Here is an 18,654-nt window from a genome sequence, read left to right as displayed (position 1 = left end):
GAGATCCGTGGACTGTAGCCCGCCAGGCTCCTCTGTCCATGGGATTCTCCAGGCAAGAATACTGGAGTGGGTTGCCATTTCCTTCTCCAGGGGGATCTTCCTGACCCAGAATTCAAACCCCTCTCCTGGATTGCAGACAGATGATTTATCAACTGAGCTATGAGGGAAGCCCTATGTCAGCGTTTAGGTAAAGGTAAAAAACAATGATCTTCCCCAAATCTTGTCTTTGTTCCAACAGGTAGACGCGCCAGGTATGTCTGGGGCCTCTTGTAAGTCCCCAGGTTGACAGGCAATCAAGGCGTTCCACGCTAGCGTGGGAGGCCACGAAGGAGCTCGCGCGTGTTCCTGCGAGAAATACTTTGCGGCCCCACCCCGGGCCTACAGACTGAACCCTAGGGTGGGGCCCAGTCCTGAGCTCGCACACCCGGCCAGGTGACAGACGCGAGCGACCCCTGAGAAACTCCGACCTGCAGGCAGCCAACGTCAGCCTTAAAAAGGAAACAAAGCGAAACCAACCAGAAGCTGCTTTGGGCAGCGCCCCCAGCACCCCTCCCCGCGGCGGGCCCCGCTCCAGGAGGCCGCGCAGCGACCCAGGTCCCCCGCTCCGGCCCGAGCGCGGCGGGCGGGGAGAGGGGCGGGGCGGGACGTGCGCCCGGGCCCCGCGCGAATGGCCTCCGGAGGCGCTCGGAAGCGGCCCCCGCCCGGTCCCCGGCCCCGCGCAGTCTCCGGCCCGGACCTGGTCCGGGTCCACCGGCGCCCGGGGGGCGATCGCACCGGGCCGGGCCCGCTTCCGAGCGCCTGGAACTTGGGGAGGAAGGAGAAGCCGATCCGCGAGGCCCGCCGCCGCCCCGCTGCGAGTTTTCCGCAGTTTTGCGCCTCCTCGGCTGGCGCGACGGCGCACGGGAGACCGCGCCGCGACCCTCGGGAGGGCGGTCCCGTCCAGACCCGCGGGGTCGACCTCGCGGTGAGAAGGACGACCGAGCTGAGCGCGCGCTCACTCCCGAGCTCGGGGGGGACAGGACTGGGTGAGCCGGGGAGCCCCGGGACCCCGCCCGCCCGGACTCCGCGCCCCGCCGGCCGGCTCCAGTCCCTGCGGCCGCGCCCGGCCCGCGCCCTCCTCCCACCCCGCCCCGGGCAGCGCGGCCAAACCCCCGAGCCTCCCGACCGGAACTGCCTTTTCCTCCCGGACCGAGGAGGGCGCTGCGCTCTCTGTGCACCTCCCCAGGCGTCAAGCGTCCCGAGGACAAGTCCCGGGGCCAGGGCGTCATGGAGCCCCGGGGGGTGCTGCTAGGTGCGGAGGCGCCGGGACCCGCGCCCTCGGAAGAGCCCCGGGCAGCCGGGGAGCCGCCCGCCGCGGGAGCGCCCCTCACGGAGGGCGGCTGCGTGGCGGCGGCCCCGGACCCCGACGCCGAGCGCGGGTCCTCGCAGGAGCCCGCCACCCCGCGGGAGCAGGAGGCGCGGCTGGAGGGCCGCCGCCGCGCGCGCTCCTTCTCGCTGCCCGCCGACACGATCCTGCAGGCGGCCCAGTTCCTGCGGCAGCGCCCGCCGCCCGCCCCGGGGCCGGAGGGCGGCGAGGCGGCCGAGGACGCGCCGCTAGGTCAGGGCGACTGCTGCGCCAAGTGCAAGAAGCGGGTGCAGTTCGCGGACGCGCTGGGGCTGAGCCTGGCCCGCGTGAAGCACTTCAGCGAGGCCGAGGAGCCGCAGGTGCCGCCCGCCGTGCTCTCCCGCCTGCGCAGCTTCCCGGCGCGCGCCGAGGACCTGGAGGGGCTCCCCGGCCTGCTGGCCGCGGTGGTGGCCGCGGGCCCCCGCGCGCCGCCGCCGCCCCGGCTGCAGCCCCTCTTCGAGCTGCCCGGGCGGAGCGCCGCGGCCGCGCGCCTGCGGAGACAGCGCGTGTGCTTGGAACGTGTGCAGTGCGCGGCGCCCGGCGGCGCGGAGGTGACCGGCTCGGGCCGGGTGCTGGGCTGCCCCGGGCCGCGCACCGTGGTCGTGCGCTACACCTTCACCGAGTGGCGCTCCTTCCTGGACGTGCCGGCCGAGCTGCGGCCCGAGCCGGGGAAGCCCCTGCCGCCGGACGCGCCGTCGGGGGAGCCCGGGGACGGCGAGGAGGAGCCCGACGCCGAGCGCTTCCACTTCGCGCTGTCCCTGCCCCCGGGCCTGCTGCCCACGGAGGGGGAGGACGCGGATGCGCCGGGCCTCGCCGTCCACTTCGCCATCTGCTACCGCTGCGCCCAGGGCGAGTACTGGGACAACAATGCGGGGGCCAACTACACGCTGCGCTCGGGGCGCCCGGCCGACGCGCTCTGAGCCCGCGGGGCTGCGCTGAAGGCGCGTGACGCCCAGGCAGCCGGGCACCGTCCCCCCGGGGAGAGGGAGGCCCTCACTGCAAGCTCCTTGGCACCCAGACGGATCCTGCCAGCAAGCACTGAGCCCGGGGCCAAGCGCCCTGCTTTCCCAGCCGCTTTGGCCTTTGGAATTCTCGCCCCGCATCGAATGGGAAGAAGTCCTCAAGATTCCGAGCAGTGACATTCCTCCTCGAATAAGACTCTTGAACGAAGCTGCAAACCCTTGGAATTTGTTTTTAACTGTGGACGCCCCTTCAGCTCTCAGGGAGAGGTGGGAGCATCGCGCCAAGGGCTGGCATGGATAGCGGGTCCCCAGGAGCCTCCGCGTCGCTGCTGCCTTTTCTCTTAATCGGGATCTGGGAAGTGTTTGCGCTTGCATACAGATATCCTTTTGAAAATTTAAGGCCTTGTGCATGGCTGCTCCCTGATATTTCAGCTCCCGGCAATTTGGGAGGCCTTGGCATTTGGGCCATCTTCAGCGAATGGTGCTGCACTTTAAAATAAGCAAACCGCAGTGTTTTAAATTTCCCTTGTTCCATCCCTCCTCTGATGTGGTAAGGGCCTAGATTTGCCATAGTGGGCTAGAGTGTTCTTAAAAACGTTTTGTATAAGTCGTTCTTTCCCCGGGCAGAAGAAGATGCTTGGTGAGTTGAAATGCCAGAGTGATCCTCAGGCCTTGGCTGTGAGCCGCCAGAGCCAGTCCCTGGCCTCCAGCTGCAGCAGGCAAAACACATGGTCGCTGCTGGACTTCTGGGCCATCAGCAGTCAGAGGAGCTGGACTCTCGATGGCCGGACTCCGCAGCGGGAGATGAGGGAAGGAAAGAGCCTTCTGTGCCTCCTGGAGTCACAGTGCGGAGCGGTGACTTGAAGGATGAAGCCTGCCCACCAAGAAGATCCTGCTCTGAACCCACTGGGCACCTTGCACAGGCTACGACTGTGGGCACCAGTCTGGTTGGTGGTCTTCATTCACTGCTGATGGCCGTGGATGCCAGGGTAAGGTGGCCATGCACGTCCAGGGCTGATGAGCCTCCTGAGGGCTTGACTTCTTCAGATCTCCGTCATCCCTTGGTAATCGGTCTGTCTTTGGTTTTCACAAGTTCGGGCACCTGGCTGGTATGGTCAGCTCTGTTTTGCAATGCTAATCTTCAGGGAGTGGCGGTTTCACTGCTGCTTTCTAAGAACCAGGGTAGGCAACCTACAGCCTATGGGCCAGATGCAGCCTGAAGGTTGTTCTTGTAGGTCCTGAGAGCTAAGAATGTCTTTTCCATTTTTAAACAGTTGGAAGAATTCAAAAGAATACTGTTTTTGTGACACATAAGAAGCGTACAGGATTCAGATGTCAGTGCCTGTCAGTGCAGGTTTGTAGGAACACAGCCATGCATGTTCATGTACACGTTACCCACATCATCTTCCTGCCACAAGTGCAGAGATGAGTAGCTGCAAGAGACCTCATGGCAAGCTCTTCAATAGTTACTGTCTGGCCCGTTAGAGAAAGTCTGCCAACCCCTGCTCTAGAGAAGTAGTTTTTTTTTTTTTTTTTTAACTATATGTTGAGAGTTACACTTAACAAAGCAGTTAAAATTTTAGTAAAAATTTGTCACTTGACATAAACCTCCTTTGGGTAAAGGCAAAACTGGTCGCATTACTCTGGGTAATCTTGATTACAATAAACGCTAAGACACTGAATAAGGATCTTAGTGCATTGATAGGAGTGAGCACAATTATTCCTGTACTGGGGAGGGGACTCCATATGCTTCTTCTAAGAAATAGCAGAGGGACTTCCCTCCCTGGTGGCCCAGTGATTAAGAATGCAGGGAATGAGGGTTCGATCCCTGGCTGAGGAACTAAGATCCCCTATGCTGCAGGGAAAAAAAAGGAGGAAAAAAGAAATAATAGAAAGTCAAGACAGCTAAACTATGGCACTTCTCAGAATTAACATCAAGCTACCGAAACCTGCCAGATATTTTCATGCCTCAAAATGGGATGTCTCAAGCTATAGAAATATTTAGTTTGAAGTCTGGTTTGTAAAATATCCTTTTTGACTATGGCCGTGTTTGTCAAAGGTAACTGACCATGGAAAAAATTTAAATACTGATTTATGAGTGGAAAGCCATCAGAAGTTAATGAACTACGATTTACAGTTAGAGTAAAGCGGACCTAAAAAAATGGTCATGTGGATGACCTCATTCACATGTGCTTATAAAAAACACTTTATAATGATAAAGTGGCCCAGCGGGTGTGGCTGGGGACACCGGGCAGCTCTCTGCGGGCAGCAGGACCACGGCTCGGGGGCCGTCCTGCAGCAGGGGCGGTGGCAGTGGCCACCCGAAGTCCGGCTGCAGGGCTGGGGGGCCTTCTCCCGACAGGTGTGCCGTGCGTTCCCCACCTGGCCACGCCCCTGCCTGCCGCACCCCTCCTGCCCTGACCAGGCGAGGGCTTCCTGGGCGATGCTGTGGGTTTGAGCCACGCAGAGCCGGCTGCTCATCTAATTTCGGGAGGCTTGTTTTGGAGTCCTGGCGTATCATTTTATGAGTTCCCACGTTTCTGCTCTCTGGCACAGCGGTGTTTATGTGTTCCAGTCTGCTCGGCTTCCTCATTCCCTCACTCAGCTGCTTGTTTCTGAGGAGCGTGTGGCTTGGAGCCATGTAGGGTATTGTGACCTGAGTCGTGTGTGCTCTGTCAGGAGTGCAAGGGACAGCCTTCGGGAAGAAATGGGAGGTTCTGCTCTTGTGCGACACCATGGTACTGGTGTGCGTTTCTGGCTCACGTCATGGGACACGGGTTTGTAGGTTAAAAGGGGTCACCGTGCGTGCTGTAGCTTAGCAGGCAGCCCTGACAAACAGTGGGCTGTTTGCAGTCCAGCTTTGCCCGGCCAGCCCCCGTGACGCCAGGCCTGGACGGTCTGCCAGCATGGGGGAGGAGGTGTGCTTTGCGCAGTCACAGAGGCAAGGGGCTGAGCGGAATCTGGGCCCAGCCCAGTGACCCTCCTTTCCTCCTGCAGGGCCATCCTGGCCTTACTGTCAGTAAGCGGGCCGGTGCCTGAAGCCCCTTTGGGAGAGGCCGACCCTGCTTCTCCTCGGGACTCGTGATGGATGGACACGCTCCCCCAGGTGGCCTGCTGTGTCTCCTCCTCGTCCAGGCTCCCTTCTGCTGATCAGCGGACTGTCAGGACGCAGCACTTTGTGGTCCTTTCAGCCTCCCAGGCTGGTGGCTGGACAGCTAAACAGTGTAACTTTAGGCTTGCCAGGACTGAAAGCCCTTTGACTCTGATGTAGTATTTGCATCCTGGAGAGTTAGTTCTTTGGCTTCACCTTCTGTGAACAGACACATTTTTGGTAAAGAAAGAAACGAGTCACCTTTGGGCTGCAGGGAGATTTCTGAGATGGCAGAGATCAAGGACTCGCTGTTCAGGTGTGACAGTGAGACGTACGTGGTGAATCTAACAGAGGAGTGGAAGTCTACGAAGTCAGGAGTTCAGAGCCATTTCAACCTGGAAATCTTTAGATACACAAACATCTCTGGGAAAGCAAAGATGCTGTAGAGACACTGCCAGACATTTTGGAGAAATCAGACTTGTTAATTACCCATCCCACTGGTATTGTTGGCACTGCTCAGGTTCTCTGAAACTTGTTAAGTCATTGCTCAAGGAGAACCAGCAGCCTCCTAATGTGTCCAGAAATGGGAAACTCAGTCTGAAACTCTGAATGCAGTAAAGAGTGAAAGCAGGTGTGTGGTGAACTGAGCTTGAAACGTTTAACCTCCAGGTTGAAGAATTCCTGCGCAGTCCTGCAGAAGGCCTTTCTAGAAACAGCTACACATGTTCTGTTGAGAAAACACCCACCTGAGCATGTGAGAAGTTCACGGTGGGGGGAAATTCATGGTCCTTAAAGGGGCCGCCTGGAAGGGCTCTACGGTGTTTGTGGGTACAGCGCCTCCAGGGACAGCTCTGGGAGAACTCCTGACATCAGGAGGCTGTTTGGATGCAGCTGAATCGGCGTTTTTCATACCCAAAGTGGGAGAAACAGGTGACTGTCTCTTGTAGGAAGTTAGGTTTTGTCTGATTTTTACATTACATAAAAAGAAATGTGCATTTACATTCAGAACCACTTTAAATGGCTTAGAGAATTCCATTTTGTATGTCCTTTTCAGCCTGGTTGAGGAGAATATGTTCTTTCGGAAAAAAGAAAACCAGCCCATGTTTAGATCTGGGATTCCCTTACTTATTTTCCCATCCCAGAACATCTGAACCAGAGGTGCTTCTGTTAATGGCATTTGAGGCTTTGCTGGGTTTTTTTGGTCATCTTTAATGACTTTCTGGGAACGTCCCTGGTGGTCCAGCTGCTCAGACCCTGAGCTCCCAATGCAGGGGCTGGGGTTCGATCCCTGGCCGGGGAACTAGAGCTCATGTGCCACGACTAAGGATCCTGAGTCTCTCAGCTAAGACGTGGCCAAATCCATAAATAAATAAAAGATTAACAACAAGAAAACGGAATTTCTGCACCGACGCGACTGCCCTGAAAGACTAGTTTTTCTTGCCGGGGAAACACCTTCAGAATGGGCTGCGACGTCTTGGGCTCTGAGGCTGGGGGCTGCCCAGCCCTGCATGGCCCGGCAACCTGGAGCCAGGAGCCGGTGCCAAGGAGAGGACGTGCCACGTGGGGCCTGGGCCCGCAGGTGGCGGGATCTCCCTGCCCCGAGACCCTGGGCTGGGCAGGGTGGGCCACAGGCTGTCGTGAAGACCAGGGCAGGGCTCTGGGGGCCCTGACCCGACAGCGTGCAAGCGGCTCAGGAGACCCCAGGGATGAGTCTGTTAAGCCAAGGGTTTCTAAAGCCATCAGCGCCATTCTCTGTAGGACAGACACCTGTGACCTGTTACCTGTACGTGACCGCGGATGGTCCGGCAGCGGGACCCGGCTTCCGCGCGGGGGCTCGCTTGTGTGAGCGATGGTCTGACTTCAGCCCAGTGTGGTTGAATCCGTGGCCACTGCAATGTCACCAAATAACCACATCATTCCTTCAGGGTCTGAAAATGCAACACAGCTCATCCCAGGGTGTCTGGAAGCCCTGAGCTCTCGAGGGAGGCTGCTCCGGACAGCTCTGGCTCACAGAGGGGTGGGGGCAGGTCTCAGGGTTCAAGACAACCGTGGCTGCGTGTGTGTGGGGGGCACACAGAGCCTGCCCTCCCAAGCTGGAACTGTGGGGGCCCGAGCGGTCCGTGTCGCCCACCCTCCCAGACAGGATATTTTAATGTGCTTGTGAGGAATTCTGCACAGTCCCTGCTAATAATGAGAGAAAGTAACCTCATTAACCTTCCTTTTGACATGTGCCTGAGAAATGTGCCTGGTGGGATATCTGGCTTGAGAAACAGGTTTCTGTGAATGTGATTCTGACACTGTTTAAACTCAGAACTACTGTAGTCCGAACCCAGCCCCCGTGTTTCTCTTCGATTTTTAAAAGGATGATTATATCTTTGTGGTTTGAAAATTCTTTTCAGTTGTAAGGAATTTGGAGGAAGTGTTCTGGGAGCTTCTCTGCTGTTATGGTGATATTTCTGTATGTGCTACACTGGAAAAAAAGTGCTGAACCCAAAGTCCTAATTTGAATAAAGAATGTGAAGTGATTTGGGACCTTGAAAGCTGCCACTGAGTCTGGGAACGTTTTCGGGGCTCACCACTGCGGCGGGGGGCTCTGGACTGAGTGGGTTGAGGCTGCGGATGCCGTGGACATCCTGCAGTACACACGCAGGCCCCCAGCGCGGGGGCCCCGAGACCTCAGCGCGAGGCTGGGGAACCCGAGTTAGTAGCAGCGTCCGAGCATCCATTCCCCGGTTCTGCCAGTGAGCCAAGGTTACAGGAGATACTATCGCTGGGGCAGGTTATGAGACGTGAACCCCGGAATTCTCTGCTTTTTCTGCAAATACTTGTGAGTTTCAAACCGTTTCAGATAAAAAGTTAATAACAGTGCTGAACTTTTTTTTTTAAAGAAAGAAAACCTGCTCCTGAGCAGCGTGTGAAGTGTTGCCAGGCGCAGTGCTGGCAGAGAGGCGCGCCGGGCTGCCTGTAGGTGGCCTGACGTGGGAACGACACACCCGCTCCAGGTGAGCCTGGCCGGCCGTGGACACAGCTCGGCCTCACTGTCCCTGTGCTCTTGAACATGTCCCTTCCCTGGAGAGCGTGAGTTTTCACATCTGCCAAGCAGGGTCAGGATTCTTGCCTAACTACATGGTTGTGAGCTTGAAGGGAGGCTCTCTGTGGCATGTCAAGCACACACTATTTTTTAAAAAAACTTTTGGCCACTCTGCATGTGGGATCTTAGTTCTCCGACCAGGGATTGATCTCACGCCCCCTGCAGTGGAAACGTGGTCTTGACCCCTGGACCGCCAGTTAGTCGTGTCTGACTCTTTGTGACCCCATGGACTGTAGCCCCCAGGCTCCTCTGTCCATGGGATTCTCCAGGTAACAACACTGGAGCGGGGTGCCATTTCCTGCTCCAGGGGAGTCTTCCTGACCCAGGCATCGAACCAGGGTCTCTCATGTCTCCTGCACTGGCAGGTGGGTTCTTTGCCAATGAGCCCCTTGTGAAGCCCAGGAAGCTGCTGAAGAGCCAGGACTTCCTGCTCCGTCTCTGCTCCCACTCACGGGGTGCCTGCCTTCCGATACGCCCTCCACCTCCTGACCCGGGTCTTCACCCCCCCAGGCTATTCCAGCCCCAGGATCTCTGCGAGCTCCCACTGCCCAGCCCGCTTTCTTGCTCACACGCCCCGGCCAGCACTGGCTGGTTTTCCGATTGTTCTCCAGGGGTCTAGCGGGGCTCCCCAGCCATGAAGCCAGACTCTCGGGGACGGGGACCCCTGGCTGGTGTCAGCCCCCGCGTGCCTCAACCCCAAACTGAGCGCTCTGCCGGGTACATTCAGAACTTTCTTTTGAACCTGCTGCGAAGACGTGTGAGGAGACAGTTACGGCTGGTGAGCAAGAGGCTCACCTTTTCTTCCTCACCTGGGTTCAAATTCTCCTTGAGGAATCACAGAAGAGCAGAAGCCAGGGAGGAAAAGTGCTCAGCTTAGAAGCTGGAAACACACTGGTTGGCTCAGACTCTGAACTGCTGGCTGGGAGGAAGCTGAGGGGCCACGGGCTCCCCCATGGGTTACTTCTCTGTGCCTCTGCAGGAGCCCAGCTGGCTTCACTGCCCAGTCCACCCCAAATCCATATTCTTGTGGGCCACGGGCTGGGCTGAGTGCTCTGGCTGGCCCCAAGCAGCACCAGAGTTCCACACGAAGCTGGGGATGGATGCTGAAGATTTCTTGCAGATTGTGCCAAAAACTAGCGTTCAGGAAATTCCTGGTGGTCCAGCGGTTGGGACTCGGTGTTCTCCTGCCAGGGCGCGGGTTCAGCCCTGGTTGGGGAACTAGGACGCTGCAAGCCACGAGGTACGGCCAAAGGAGAAACGAAAGCGAGACTAGCGAATGGCCGGCCTGCAGGATGGTTTCCTTCCTTTTGATTTAGCTGGGATTGCAGGCTTTTAAAGCTAGAAAGGTCACTAGGAGTCTGGTCAGCCCTGGGACCCTGGAACATGAAGGTGACATTCATGAGCTGAACATGAAACTAGACCCGCCCGAGTCTTTAGCTGTCCGCCTCAGTGGCTGGACTTTCCCCCACCATTTGCATTCCTCCCACCACACCATAGTCCTGTCTTCCAATTTTTTTTTTTTTAAAGAAATGCTTTATTTATTTCTGAGATCTGGGCTATTGATACATCATTTTCCCTCTCTGAACAAGTTTCTGTCTTTAGAGTCCCACGAGGAAGTGAAAGGCTGTCTTTTTAGAAGTAAAAGTACATGCTAAAATCTGCCAAGTTAATAATCCCAAATAAGCTCCATGGTTGAAGTGTGAGTGGAAGATGAGGCTCTTAGCATTAATGGTGGATCCTCGATCGTGTGTCCTACACGTGCTTTGTAATCACAAAGCTGCACCTAAATGGAAAGTACTCCTTCCATGGAATGACAAATTCATTTTTCTAAGACCCTGTACAAATCTAAAAAAAAAAGAAAGAGTCACCATCCTATACACTTGAAACCAACACACCATTTAAAGTCCACGGTACTTCAATAAATAAATTTTTTTAATGCAAAAAAAAATTTACTCCTTTAAAAACTTAGAACCAGTTATGTTGTTATTAAACTGTCTCCGTGTTCAAGATAGACGTAGTCACCCTGAGTTTACTCAGTAACTGAAGGGAAGTTCTACTGAAATATTTTCACAATGTTTAACTTGACATTGAGGAGGGGCTCCCAGTAACTCTCTGGCTGATGAGAGGAAAAGGTTTCTCCTCTTTCCTGCTGAGCCACGACCCCCGGAAGTGCAGCTCCTCAGGGAGGGGCTGCCCGCGCGTCGATGCCTGACGCGGCCCTCGGGCGGGCGCAGGGACGCTGGGTCAGAGAGCAAGTGCGATCCCAGCTCCACTGGAGTCAACCGTCGCTCGTGGTCCAACTTCAAGACGAGACACCAGCTTTGTCTGCTGGTGGTGTTAGCATCAGCGGTCCTCCCAGAGTCATCTCGGAGGGCTCTGCTCTGGGTTCTCGGAGGGTCTTTGGACTTAAAGCTTTGCCTTTGAGCATCTCCTGAGCAAGAATATCTGTCTTACTCCCCATGTGGATCTCGACAGGAGAAGCCATTTTCATGAAAGCTTCCCTGCAGGTCCAAGGGCTGCAGACAGACTGAGAAGCAAGATCCTCTGTTCTGAGGGGTGAGGTGAGCCCTGCCCAGACTCAGGGCAAATGGCCAGAGAAAAAGCCTGCTTTCTTTACCAACGTCGAGTTTGCCCAGATCCTCTGTAACAGAGACGCACCCCGGGGTCTGCGGCACACACGCCCTCCCGGGCTGCTCCCTTGTTCCTAGGACCAGGCACCAACGAGGGACCCGCCTTTGTCCGCTGATCTCCCCGGCTGTGTCCCTGCCCACAACCCTCGTGCTACTTCTCGTGGCTTCTGCGTCTCGCAGGGGCCACTATCGCGGGGCTGCTGCAGATTAACAGGCGGAACGGTTAAAACGTGGTCCCTGCGGTTGTCTTCAGTCGAGTTTGGATTCTGGGTTCTGACCGTGTTCATCAAGGCGCGTCGTGTCCGTGGCTGGGGGTGTCCAGGAGACGCCCTCCCAGCGCAGCCCAGGGAACCTGCTCCCTGGTGTGGGGACTGCATGCTTGTTGTCCCCCCGGAGGGCAGGCGCCACGCCGGTCCACTTGGTGAGGCTGCGGGTGGAGGGAGATGGAGGGGACTCGCTTGGTGGCAGAGTCTCTGTGGACAGGGCTCACCTCACCCGAGAACAAACAGGATCTTCTCGTTTCAGTTGCTAAGTGAATTCAGCAGGAGGGGAAGGGCGGGGCGAGGCTCTGGAGGTTTCCTTAATGGAGTGGAGTGACATCCGAGCTGACATCTGTTGGCCGGCACCCTGGTCCTACGCAGTTGTTTCTGAGTGATCAAATCCCTGCCCGGGCAGAGGGGAGCGGGCCCTGGCGCCACACATCCAGGCTGACGCTGCCCCGGGACAGCCAGCTGGGGCGGAGGGGAGGTTTGCCTCCCACCATGTCACCATCTGCAGAGTGGTGCTCTCACACCGTGGACCTACGACATGCAAAGATCTGGGTTTACAGGGGGAACAGACCCGGGACTGGGCAGGGACGGGCCTCATGGGCACACATGGGCCAGAGCATCCTGGAACAGTCAGGCAGGGCCAGAGGCACGAACGCACGTCGGGACCATCTGAACGCAGGGTCACACACCATCTACCATCCGCAGACAAGGCGGGCAGACACGGTCTTCCCCAGGGTGGGAGGACTCCCGTGACTGTGAGAATTAAAGTACGCGGGGAGTGGTGCAGCGGTACGTCGGCGACAGTCACCACCTGTGGCCACTTATACGAGCCTGCTGTAAACCCAAACCCATGAGTGATAAAATCACTTAGTACTGCAGATGGAGGCGGGTGATAAGCAAGAAAAACACTGGTGTCCGGGTCCCTCATAAACTTCCGAAGAAGAAGGTTAGTAATTCCTTCTTTTCCTGTTTTGAACTGATGTGTTTTCAAGGATGAACGCACACGAATATTGTTTCTACCTGCAGCAAACTTAAAGAGCAATTTCCTGAACTGGCTAAACATTAAAAAGACCAGGAGAAATTCAAAATTTATAAATTATTGTTGGTGATTTGAACTATGGTTCCTCTGATTTAGAAAAGGCAGAGGAGCCAGAGATCAAATTGTCAACATCTGCTGGATTATAGAAAATGCAAGGGAATTCCAAAAAGCCATCCACTTCTGCTTCATTGACTACACTAAAGCCTTTGACTGTGTGGATCACAACAAACTGGAAAATTCTTAGAGATGGGAATACCAGACCACCTCACCTGTCTCCTGAGAAGAATATATGCAGGTCAAGAAGCAACAGTTAGAACTGGACATGGAACAACAGACTGGTTCCGAATAGGAAAAGGAGTACGTCAAGGCTGTATATTGTCACCCTGCTTATTTAACTTCTATGCAGAGTACATCATGAGAAATACTGGGCTGGATGAAGCACGAGCTGGAATCAAGATTGCCAGGAGAAATATCAATAACCTCAGATATGCAGATGACACCACCCTTATGGCAGAAAGTGAAGAGGAACTAAAAAGCCGCTTGATGAAAGTGAAAGAGGAGAGTCAAAAAGCTGGCTTAAAACTCAACATTCAAAAAACAAACATCACGGCATCAGGTCCCATCACTTCATGGCAAACAGATGGGGAAACAGTGGAAACAGTATCAGACTTTATTTTCTTGGGCTCCAAAATGACTGCAGATGGTGACTGCAGCCATGAAATTAAAAGACGTTTGCTCCTTGGAAGAAAAGCTATGACCAACCTAGACAGCATATTAAAAAGCAGAGACATTACTTTGCTGACAAAAGTCAGTTCAGTCAAAGCTATAGTTTTTCCAGTAATCATGTATGGATGTGAGAGCTGGACAATATAGAAGGCTGAGTGCCAGAGAACTGATGCTTTTGAACTGTGGTGCTGGAGAAGACTCTTGAGAGTTCCTTGAACAGCAGGGAGATCAAACCAGTCAGTCCTAAAGGAAATCAACCCTGAATATTCACTGGAAGAACTGATGCTGAAGCTGAAACTCCAATACTTTGGCCACCTGATGTGAAGGACTGACTCACTGGAAAAGACCCTGATGTTGGGAGGGATTGAAGGCAGGAGAAGGGGATGACAAAGGATGAGACGGTTGGATGGCATCACTGACTCAATGGACTTGAGTTTGGGTAAACTACAGGAGTTGGTGATGGACAGGGAGCCTGGCGGGCTGCAGTCCATGGGGTTGCAGAGTTGGACACGACAGCGACTGAACAACAAATAAATAACTATGCCTCATCTGTCACTTATCAAGTCAGAATATGAAGTGCTGAGAAATTTCTTTTAAAAAACTCCCAGTCTCTCTAAGTGACTCTGACTCAGTGAGTGAGCTTTGGGATGCACGTTTCAGCATACACTGGAGTCCCCTGGGGTGTGTCAGACTGAAGATTCTGATTCAAAACAGGTTGCGGTGTTGCTTGAGATTCCGTGTTTCTAGCAAGCTCCCTAGTGGGGCAGATGACAGTCATCCTGAGACCACCCTGGGCAGTGGGTTGTAGGACCGTCCCCAGGTGAGCAGCCACACACAGGGAACCTCTGTTGTCACGCTGGGCCTGGGTCTCAGTGGTAGGATGCACCCTGCTCCCCTCCGTCCCTGGATCTCTTCCAGTGTGTGGACTTGCCTTTGCTAAGGGGACACTCAGCTCAGGGCTGGACCCTCCCTGCCAGGCCCCCCACCGCCCTCTGCAGGCCCATCACCAGCAGGAACCAAAAGCGCGTTAGTCATGAAGACACGTGTGTCTGGTAGAGAAGGCCAGGGAGACGCTTTCGTTTATTGTCAAGGACCCAGAAACACGTCTGGAAATGCTCTATACAGGTGCTGCGGAGCCACAGGATGGGGTGGGGTGGACGAGACACTATTGTACACAGCCTTCCCTCGAGGCGCTCTAGCTCTTCATCCTGACGCTTGAACAGAGGACAGCCAGCACCAGCCGACCTCTGTCACCAAAGCCGCAGAAGAGGGGACACTTCGCTCAGTTCATCAGTTCCTGGAGGGCAGGCAGAGTGAGGCTATTTAAAGCTGATGCGGAGGCCCCTTGAGGCCTGCTGGGGGCCCCACGGCAAGCAGGACGGTGCTGCCGGTGGTCCACGCTGCTGCTGGAGGCTGGTCCCGGCTCCTAGGCCCGGGGCTTCTCTTGATTCTCAATGACAAGCTTGTCGGTCGAATACATTTGGCCAATGTGGACCTGGAGGCAAACAGAAGACAAAGATCAGGAACTCGGGCTCTGTCAGCTGTGAAAACTCAGAAAGAGCGTCTCCGGCGTGTTGGTGCAGGCGTGCGTCGTTCTGGAGGCCGTGCTGCGGGCAGAGTGCCGTCATGGCTTTGCTTCGGCTGCGTCCTGGCACCGTACCCCGCCCCACCAGGTCCCCCCGCCTTGGGGACAGTGCGAAGTTCCCATTCACGCCTGCTCGCCCCTGGACAGCCCCAGAGGCGGGCTATCCTGAGCCGGTGAGACCCGGGCCGCCTCACGCACGGTGACTCTGCACCCACAGGACTTCCGGCCCTTAGGACCGGTTCTTCTGTCAGGATGGAGTTTTACTGTAAAGCGTGAGTGAGCCTTGTCCACACCGGCAAAGCCCGGCTCTACACGTACCTGTCTCACTGTCCACCTCCGTCCTCTGGTCTCAGCATCCTCATCTGTAAGAGAGCCCTGGCGGCTCCCAGCAGACCTTCACAGTCCTCTGCTTTGGACCCACAGCACTGTTGGTGCCTACAGGGTGTGAGTGCCCTGGGCCAGTCACACGTGTGCTGCAGTGTGGGCAGGGTAACGGGCTTCCTGCCACCTCCCGAGGGGCCGGCTCTGCCTCCTAACGTGCCCCCGGCCGGCAGCAGCCAGAAGGATGCTGGGAAGCCTGCTGTCCCACCCAGCAGCCCACCTGGGCCACCTTCAAGGGCATGTGTCCATCCAGGTCTCCCTGGGAGCCCCTCAAAGGCAGGGCATGTGACCCAGGCATGCTGTGGCCCTGGGGCCCTCAGTCCTTCGACCACTGACGAGAGGATGAGAGAAGGAAGCGGAGATCAGAGGGCTTAGCTGCAGAGATGATTTAGGGGCGTTTGTTGAGGGAAAGCCCCCACGAGCCCTGGAGGAGGTGTGAAGGGCAACCCAGTCCCAGCCAAGACACAGATGAGCAGCAGCCACCTCCTGTACCAGGACTGTGCTCAGGGGAGACTGAGACTGATCCTGCTCTCAGGAAGCTCGGAGTCCGGGAGGCGAGACAGACAAGGAGGGAGGCAACTGCGACCTGATGGCTGGAGCATCTGCAGCCATTCTGGCACCAGGAGGTAAGTCTGCGTCATCACACTGAAGGTGAGGGGCAGGAAGCAGAAGCCTGGGGTTTTGATGACTGTGGAGCCACCAGCCAACTTAACTAGCTTACTGCCAACTTTTCTTTTATGTGAGAGAAAAATAAATCTCTATATTTTTAAATGTGTTATTTGGGTTTCTTGTTATACACAACTAAACCAAATCCTAACTGATATGAATGCATATTGTGAATTTTAATTGTAGACTATATGATGACTGATAAAAAAAGATCACTGCAAAGAAGAAGGTGTGCCTAGGGTAAGTGGAAACAATATTACTATCCCCTGGGGAAGTGCCGTTAACGGGCAGTCTGGAATTTTCTGAAGTCTAAACGAAGCCACAGGGAGACTGAGAGAGATCTCCTTCTGTCCCACAATACTGGCTTCACAGAATGCGGCTGTTCATATTCTAGCATTTTCTGTCTATTCTTTTTATTCACTTAGACATTTAAAATGTATGCATATATATTCAAACAATATTTAAATTTGGAATAATAACTTTTAAAAACTTAACTTTATATCCTTATGTCATGAAATAGTCTTGAAAGGATATTTTTAATACTGGACAAAGCTGCACTGTGAAGAGGCATAAATTATTTAATCATTCTCATATGATGAATGTTTGTGGAGTTTTCGCGCAGTCTTGGGGTTACCATTCTCATGTATAAACCTTTTATAGTATCTCTGATTTTTCTTGTAAAAGGTTTCTAAAAGTGGGATTATCGGGTAAACAGGTATGAATATTTCTATGGCTCTTGGTGGAGCCTGCAGAACTACTTTCTAAAAGCGCACATTTGCTTGAGAACTGACCCTCTGGACGGTCTGACAGACTGGCAGAACAAACACGTCTTTCCAGCTGGCTCGCGGTGGACAGTGTGTGTCACGGCCCCTTCCCCAGCCTGGCCCTCCTAACAGACGCCCCATCAGACAGTTCTCGCGTTCTTGTCTCTCAGAGCCAGCATCTACAGGGCTAGGTGCTGTCGCAAGAAATGCAGCCATGTGAGGTGGCCTGGTCCCGCTCAGCGCCAAGAAGGGCTCCAGAGAAGAGGGCAGAGCCAGGGGCCAGGGGGCGTTCCAGAGTCCAGGCTTGAGGAACGCTGCTCGGGTGAAGCAGGGGACGTGCCGGCCGGCGCCCACCGCACTCCCCATCCTTCGGCCCCAGGGGGACACTGGAGGCAGACCGTCTGCCAGCCAGTGGCCCCGAGTCCCCGGGGTGCGTGGGGAAGCTCTGCGAGGCGAAAGCCACCCGGTGGCGGGTCGGCACCCGCAGCTGCTGGAAGTGTTGCCGGAGGGGCTTCACCAAGCTCTCTTGGAAGCGGGCAGAACCCAGGATTCTGTCAGCGCGAGAGCTGGCCCCTCCCCAGGGTGGTGACCGCAGGAGCCGGTCAAACCGCCAGAGAGAAGCCCATCAGTGGTCACGCTGCCGCCCCTCGGGCCTGCACGCAGGCCCCAGGCCAGGCCAGGCCGAGACAGCGCAAGAATCGGCCACGAGGTGAGGTGACCTGCGCTGAAGTCCCAGGGCCGGTGCTGGGGCCAGCAGGTTCCGGCCTGCACCTCTACCCCCACCCTGGGGAACGCTGTCCACACGCGTTCTTGGTCAGGCTGCTCTGTGCTCTGCCATCCCTGCTGCTGCTGCTAAGTCGCTTCAGTCGTGTCTGACTCTGCGACCCCATAGACGGCAGCCCGCCAGGCTTCCCGTCCCTGGGATTCTCCAGGCAAGAACACTGGAGTGGGTTTCCACTGCCTTCTCCAATGCATGAAAGCGAAAAGTGAAAGTGAAGTCGCTCACTCGTGTCCGACTCTTCGCGACCCCATGGACTGCAGCCCACCAGGCTCCTCCATCCATGCGATTTTCCAGGCAAGAGTACTGGAGTGGGGGTGCCATTGCCTTCTCTGAAAGAGCTGCTTTAGACAAACATAAAAAGATCAGAGAAAAACACAAGTACTGAGTTAGGCAACGGCTGGCTTCTGGAGGCCTGCTGCCGGGCTGTGTTCTGCAGGGTGCTGCTCTGAGCCTCACTGGACAAGGACCACACAGGGCGCGGTCACGCACTGCTCCGCTTGGTTGTGAGTCCCCGACTGTGGGTTTGGGGTGCGGGGTGGCGACACCTGAGACGGCCACACTAACAGACTCACAACGTCCAGAGTGACAAACACAGCGGATCCAGAGTTGGGGTCATGGCACCAGGTATCCAGAGCGTAACCCAGAGGGGTGCCCAGCACGGCGGAAGGTTTGGGCTGTGAGGGTGCCCACCTCCTGGCTGGCCGGCCCAGTGTGGGTGTGATTGGCTGGGTGCTGAGAAGGCGGGAGTGAGCAGGTGCCCCCAGAGAAAAGGATGAGCACTCACCCTCTCCACCCCCCACCCCGGGCACTGCCCCCGAGACCCCGCCCCCTGGGACAGTCTCTCCAACCCCCCCCAACACCCAGCAGCTCCTGAGTGGATGCCATGCCTGGGAGCAGGTGCCCACCTTGCTTCACGTGAGAAATGGTGGCCGCAGCAGACACAGGAGGAGGAGGAATGAGCATGCCCACGTCCCCACAGCCGGCCTCTCACACTCAGCACCCCTGGGTCAGGACACCATCCCTCTGTCCTTCTTTTCAGTAGCGGCCTGTGCCCCTTAGAGCCCGCCAGCACTGCTGTGTGAGACGCAGGGACGTGGGGATTGGCCGTCAGCCAGGGCTGCAACTTCCCAGGGCCAGGACCCTCCTGAAAAACCCTGGGGTGGATGTACCCTGGCACACCTGATTAATGGGGCTCCCTTCTCTCTTCCCCACCTGGAAGCCAGGCTGAAAAGAACACAGCAGTGGACACCGGGAGACCACCTGACTGACGGCACAGACCTTTGAA

General features: G+C 56.0%; 2 protein-coding genes across 3 annotated transcripts in view; one reads left to right on the top strand and one right to left on the bottom strand.

Annotated features, from left to right (window-relative positions):
* Window positions 1-1,037: 1,037 nt before the first annotated feature.
* On the top strand, window positions 1,038-4,211 carry PPP1R3G (protein phosphatase 1 regulatory subunit 3G). Its single transcript, XM_069562912.1, has one exon. The coding sequence runs from the start codon at window positions 1,267-1,269 to the stop codon at window positions 2,302-2,304; it is 1,038 nt and encodes a 345-aa protein (XP_069419013.1). The 5' UTR covers window positions 1,038-1,266; the 3' UTR covers window positions 2,305-4,211.
* A 10,029-nt stretch (window positions 4,212-14,240) lies between these two features.
* Window positions 14,241-18,654, bottom strand: part of LYRM4 (LYR motif containing 4) — an 88,952-nt gene continuing 84,538 nt past the window's right edge. The window contains exons 3-4 of one of the 2 annotated variants that reach the window (XM_069562913.1): window positions 17,595-17,707; window positions 14,241-14,687 (exon numbers count right to left, since the gene is read on the bottom strand). In XM_069562913.1, coding sequence (XP_069419014.1) covers window positions 14,516-14,687; window positions 17,595-17,707 — 285 coding nt within the window. In that variant the 3' untranslated portion in view covers window positions 14,241-14,515. The remainder of the gene's footprint in view (window positions 14,688-17,594; window positions 17,708-18,654) is intronic. The other variant, XM_069562914.1, reaches the window with a different exon arrangement.

The sequence above is a fragment of the Ovis canadensis genome, chromosome 20 (assembly GCF_042477335.2).
Source record: "Ovis canadensis isolate MfBH-ARS-UI-01 breed Bighorn chromosome 20, ARS-UI_OviCan_v2, whole genome shotgun sequence".
In the NCBI taxonomy this organism is placed as follows: domain Eukaryota; kingdom Metazoa; phylum Chordata; class Mammalia; order Artiodactyla; family Bovidae; genus Ovis; species Ovis canadensis.
This window is presented reverse-complemented; position numbering and strand designations above follow the sequence as displayed.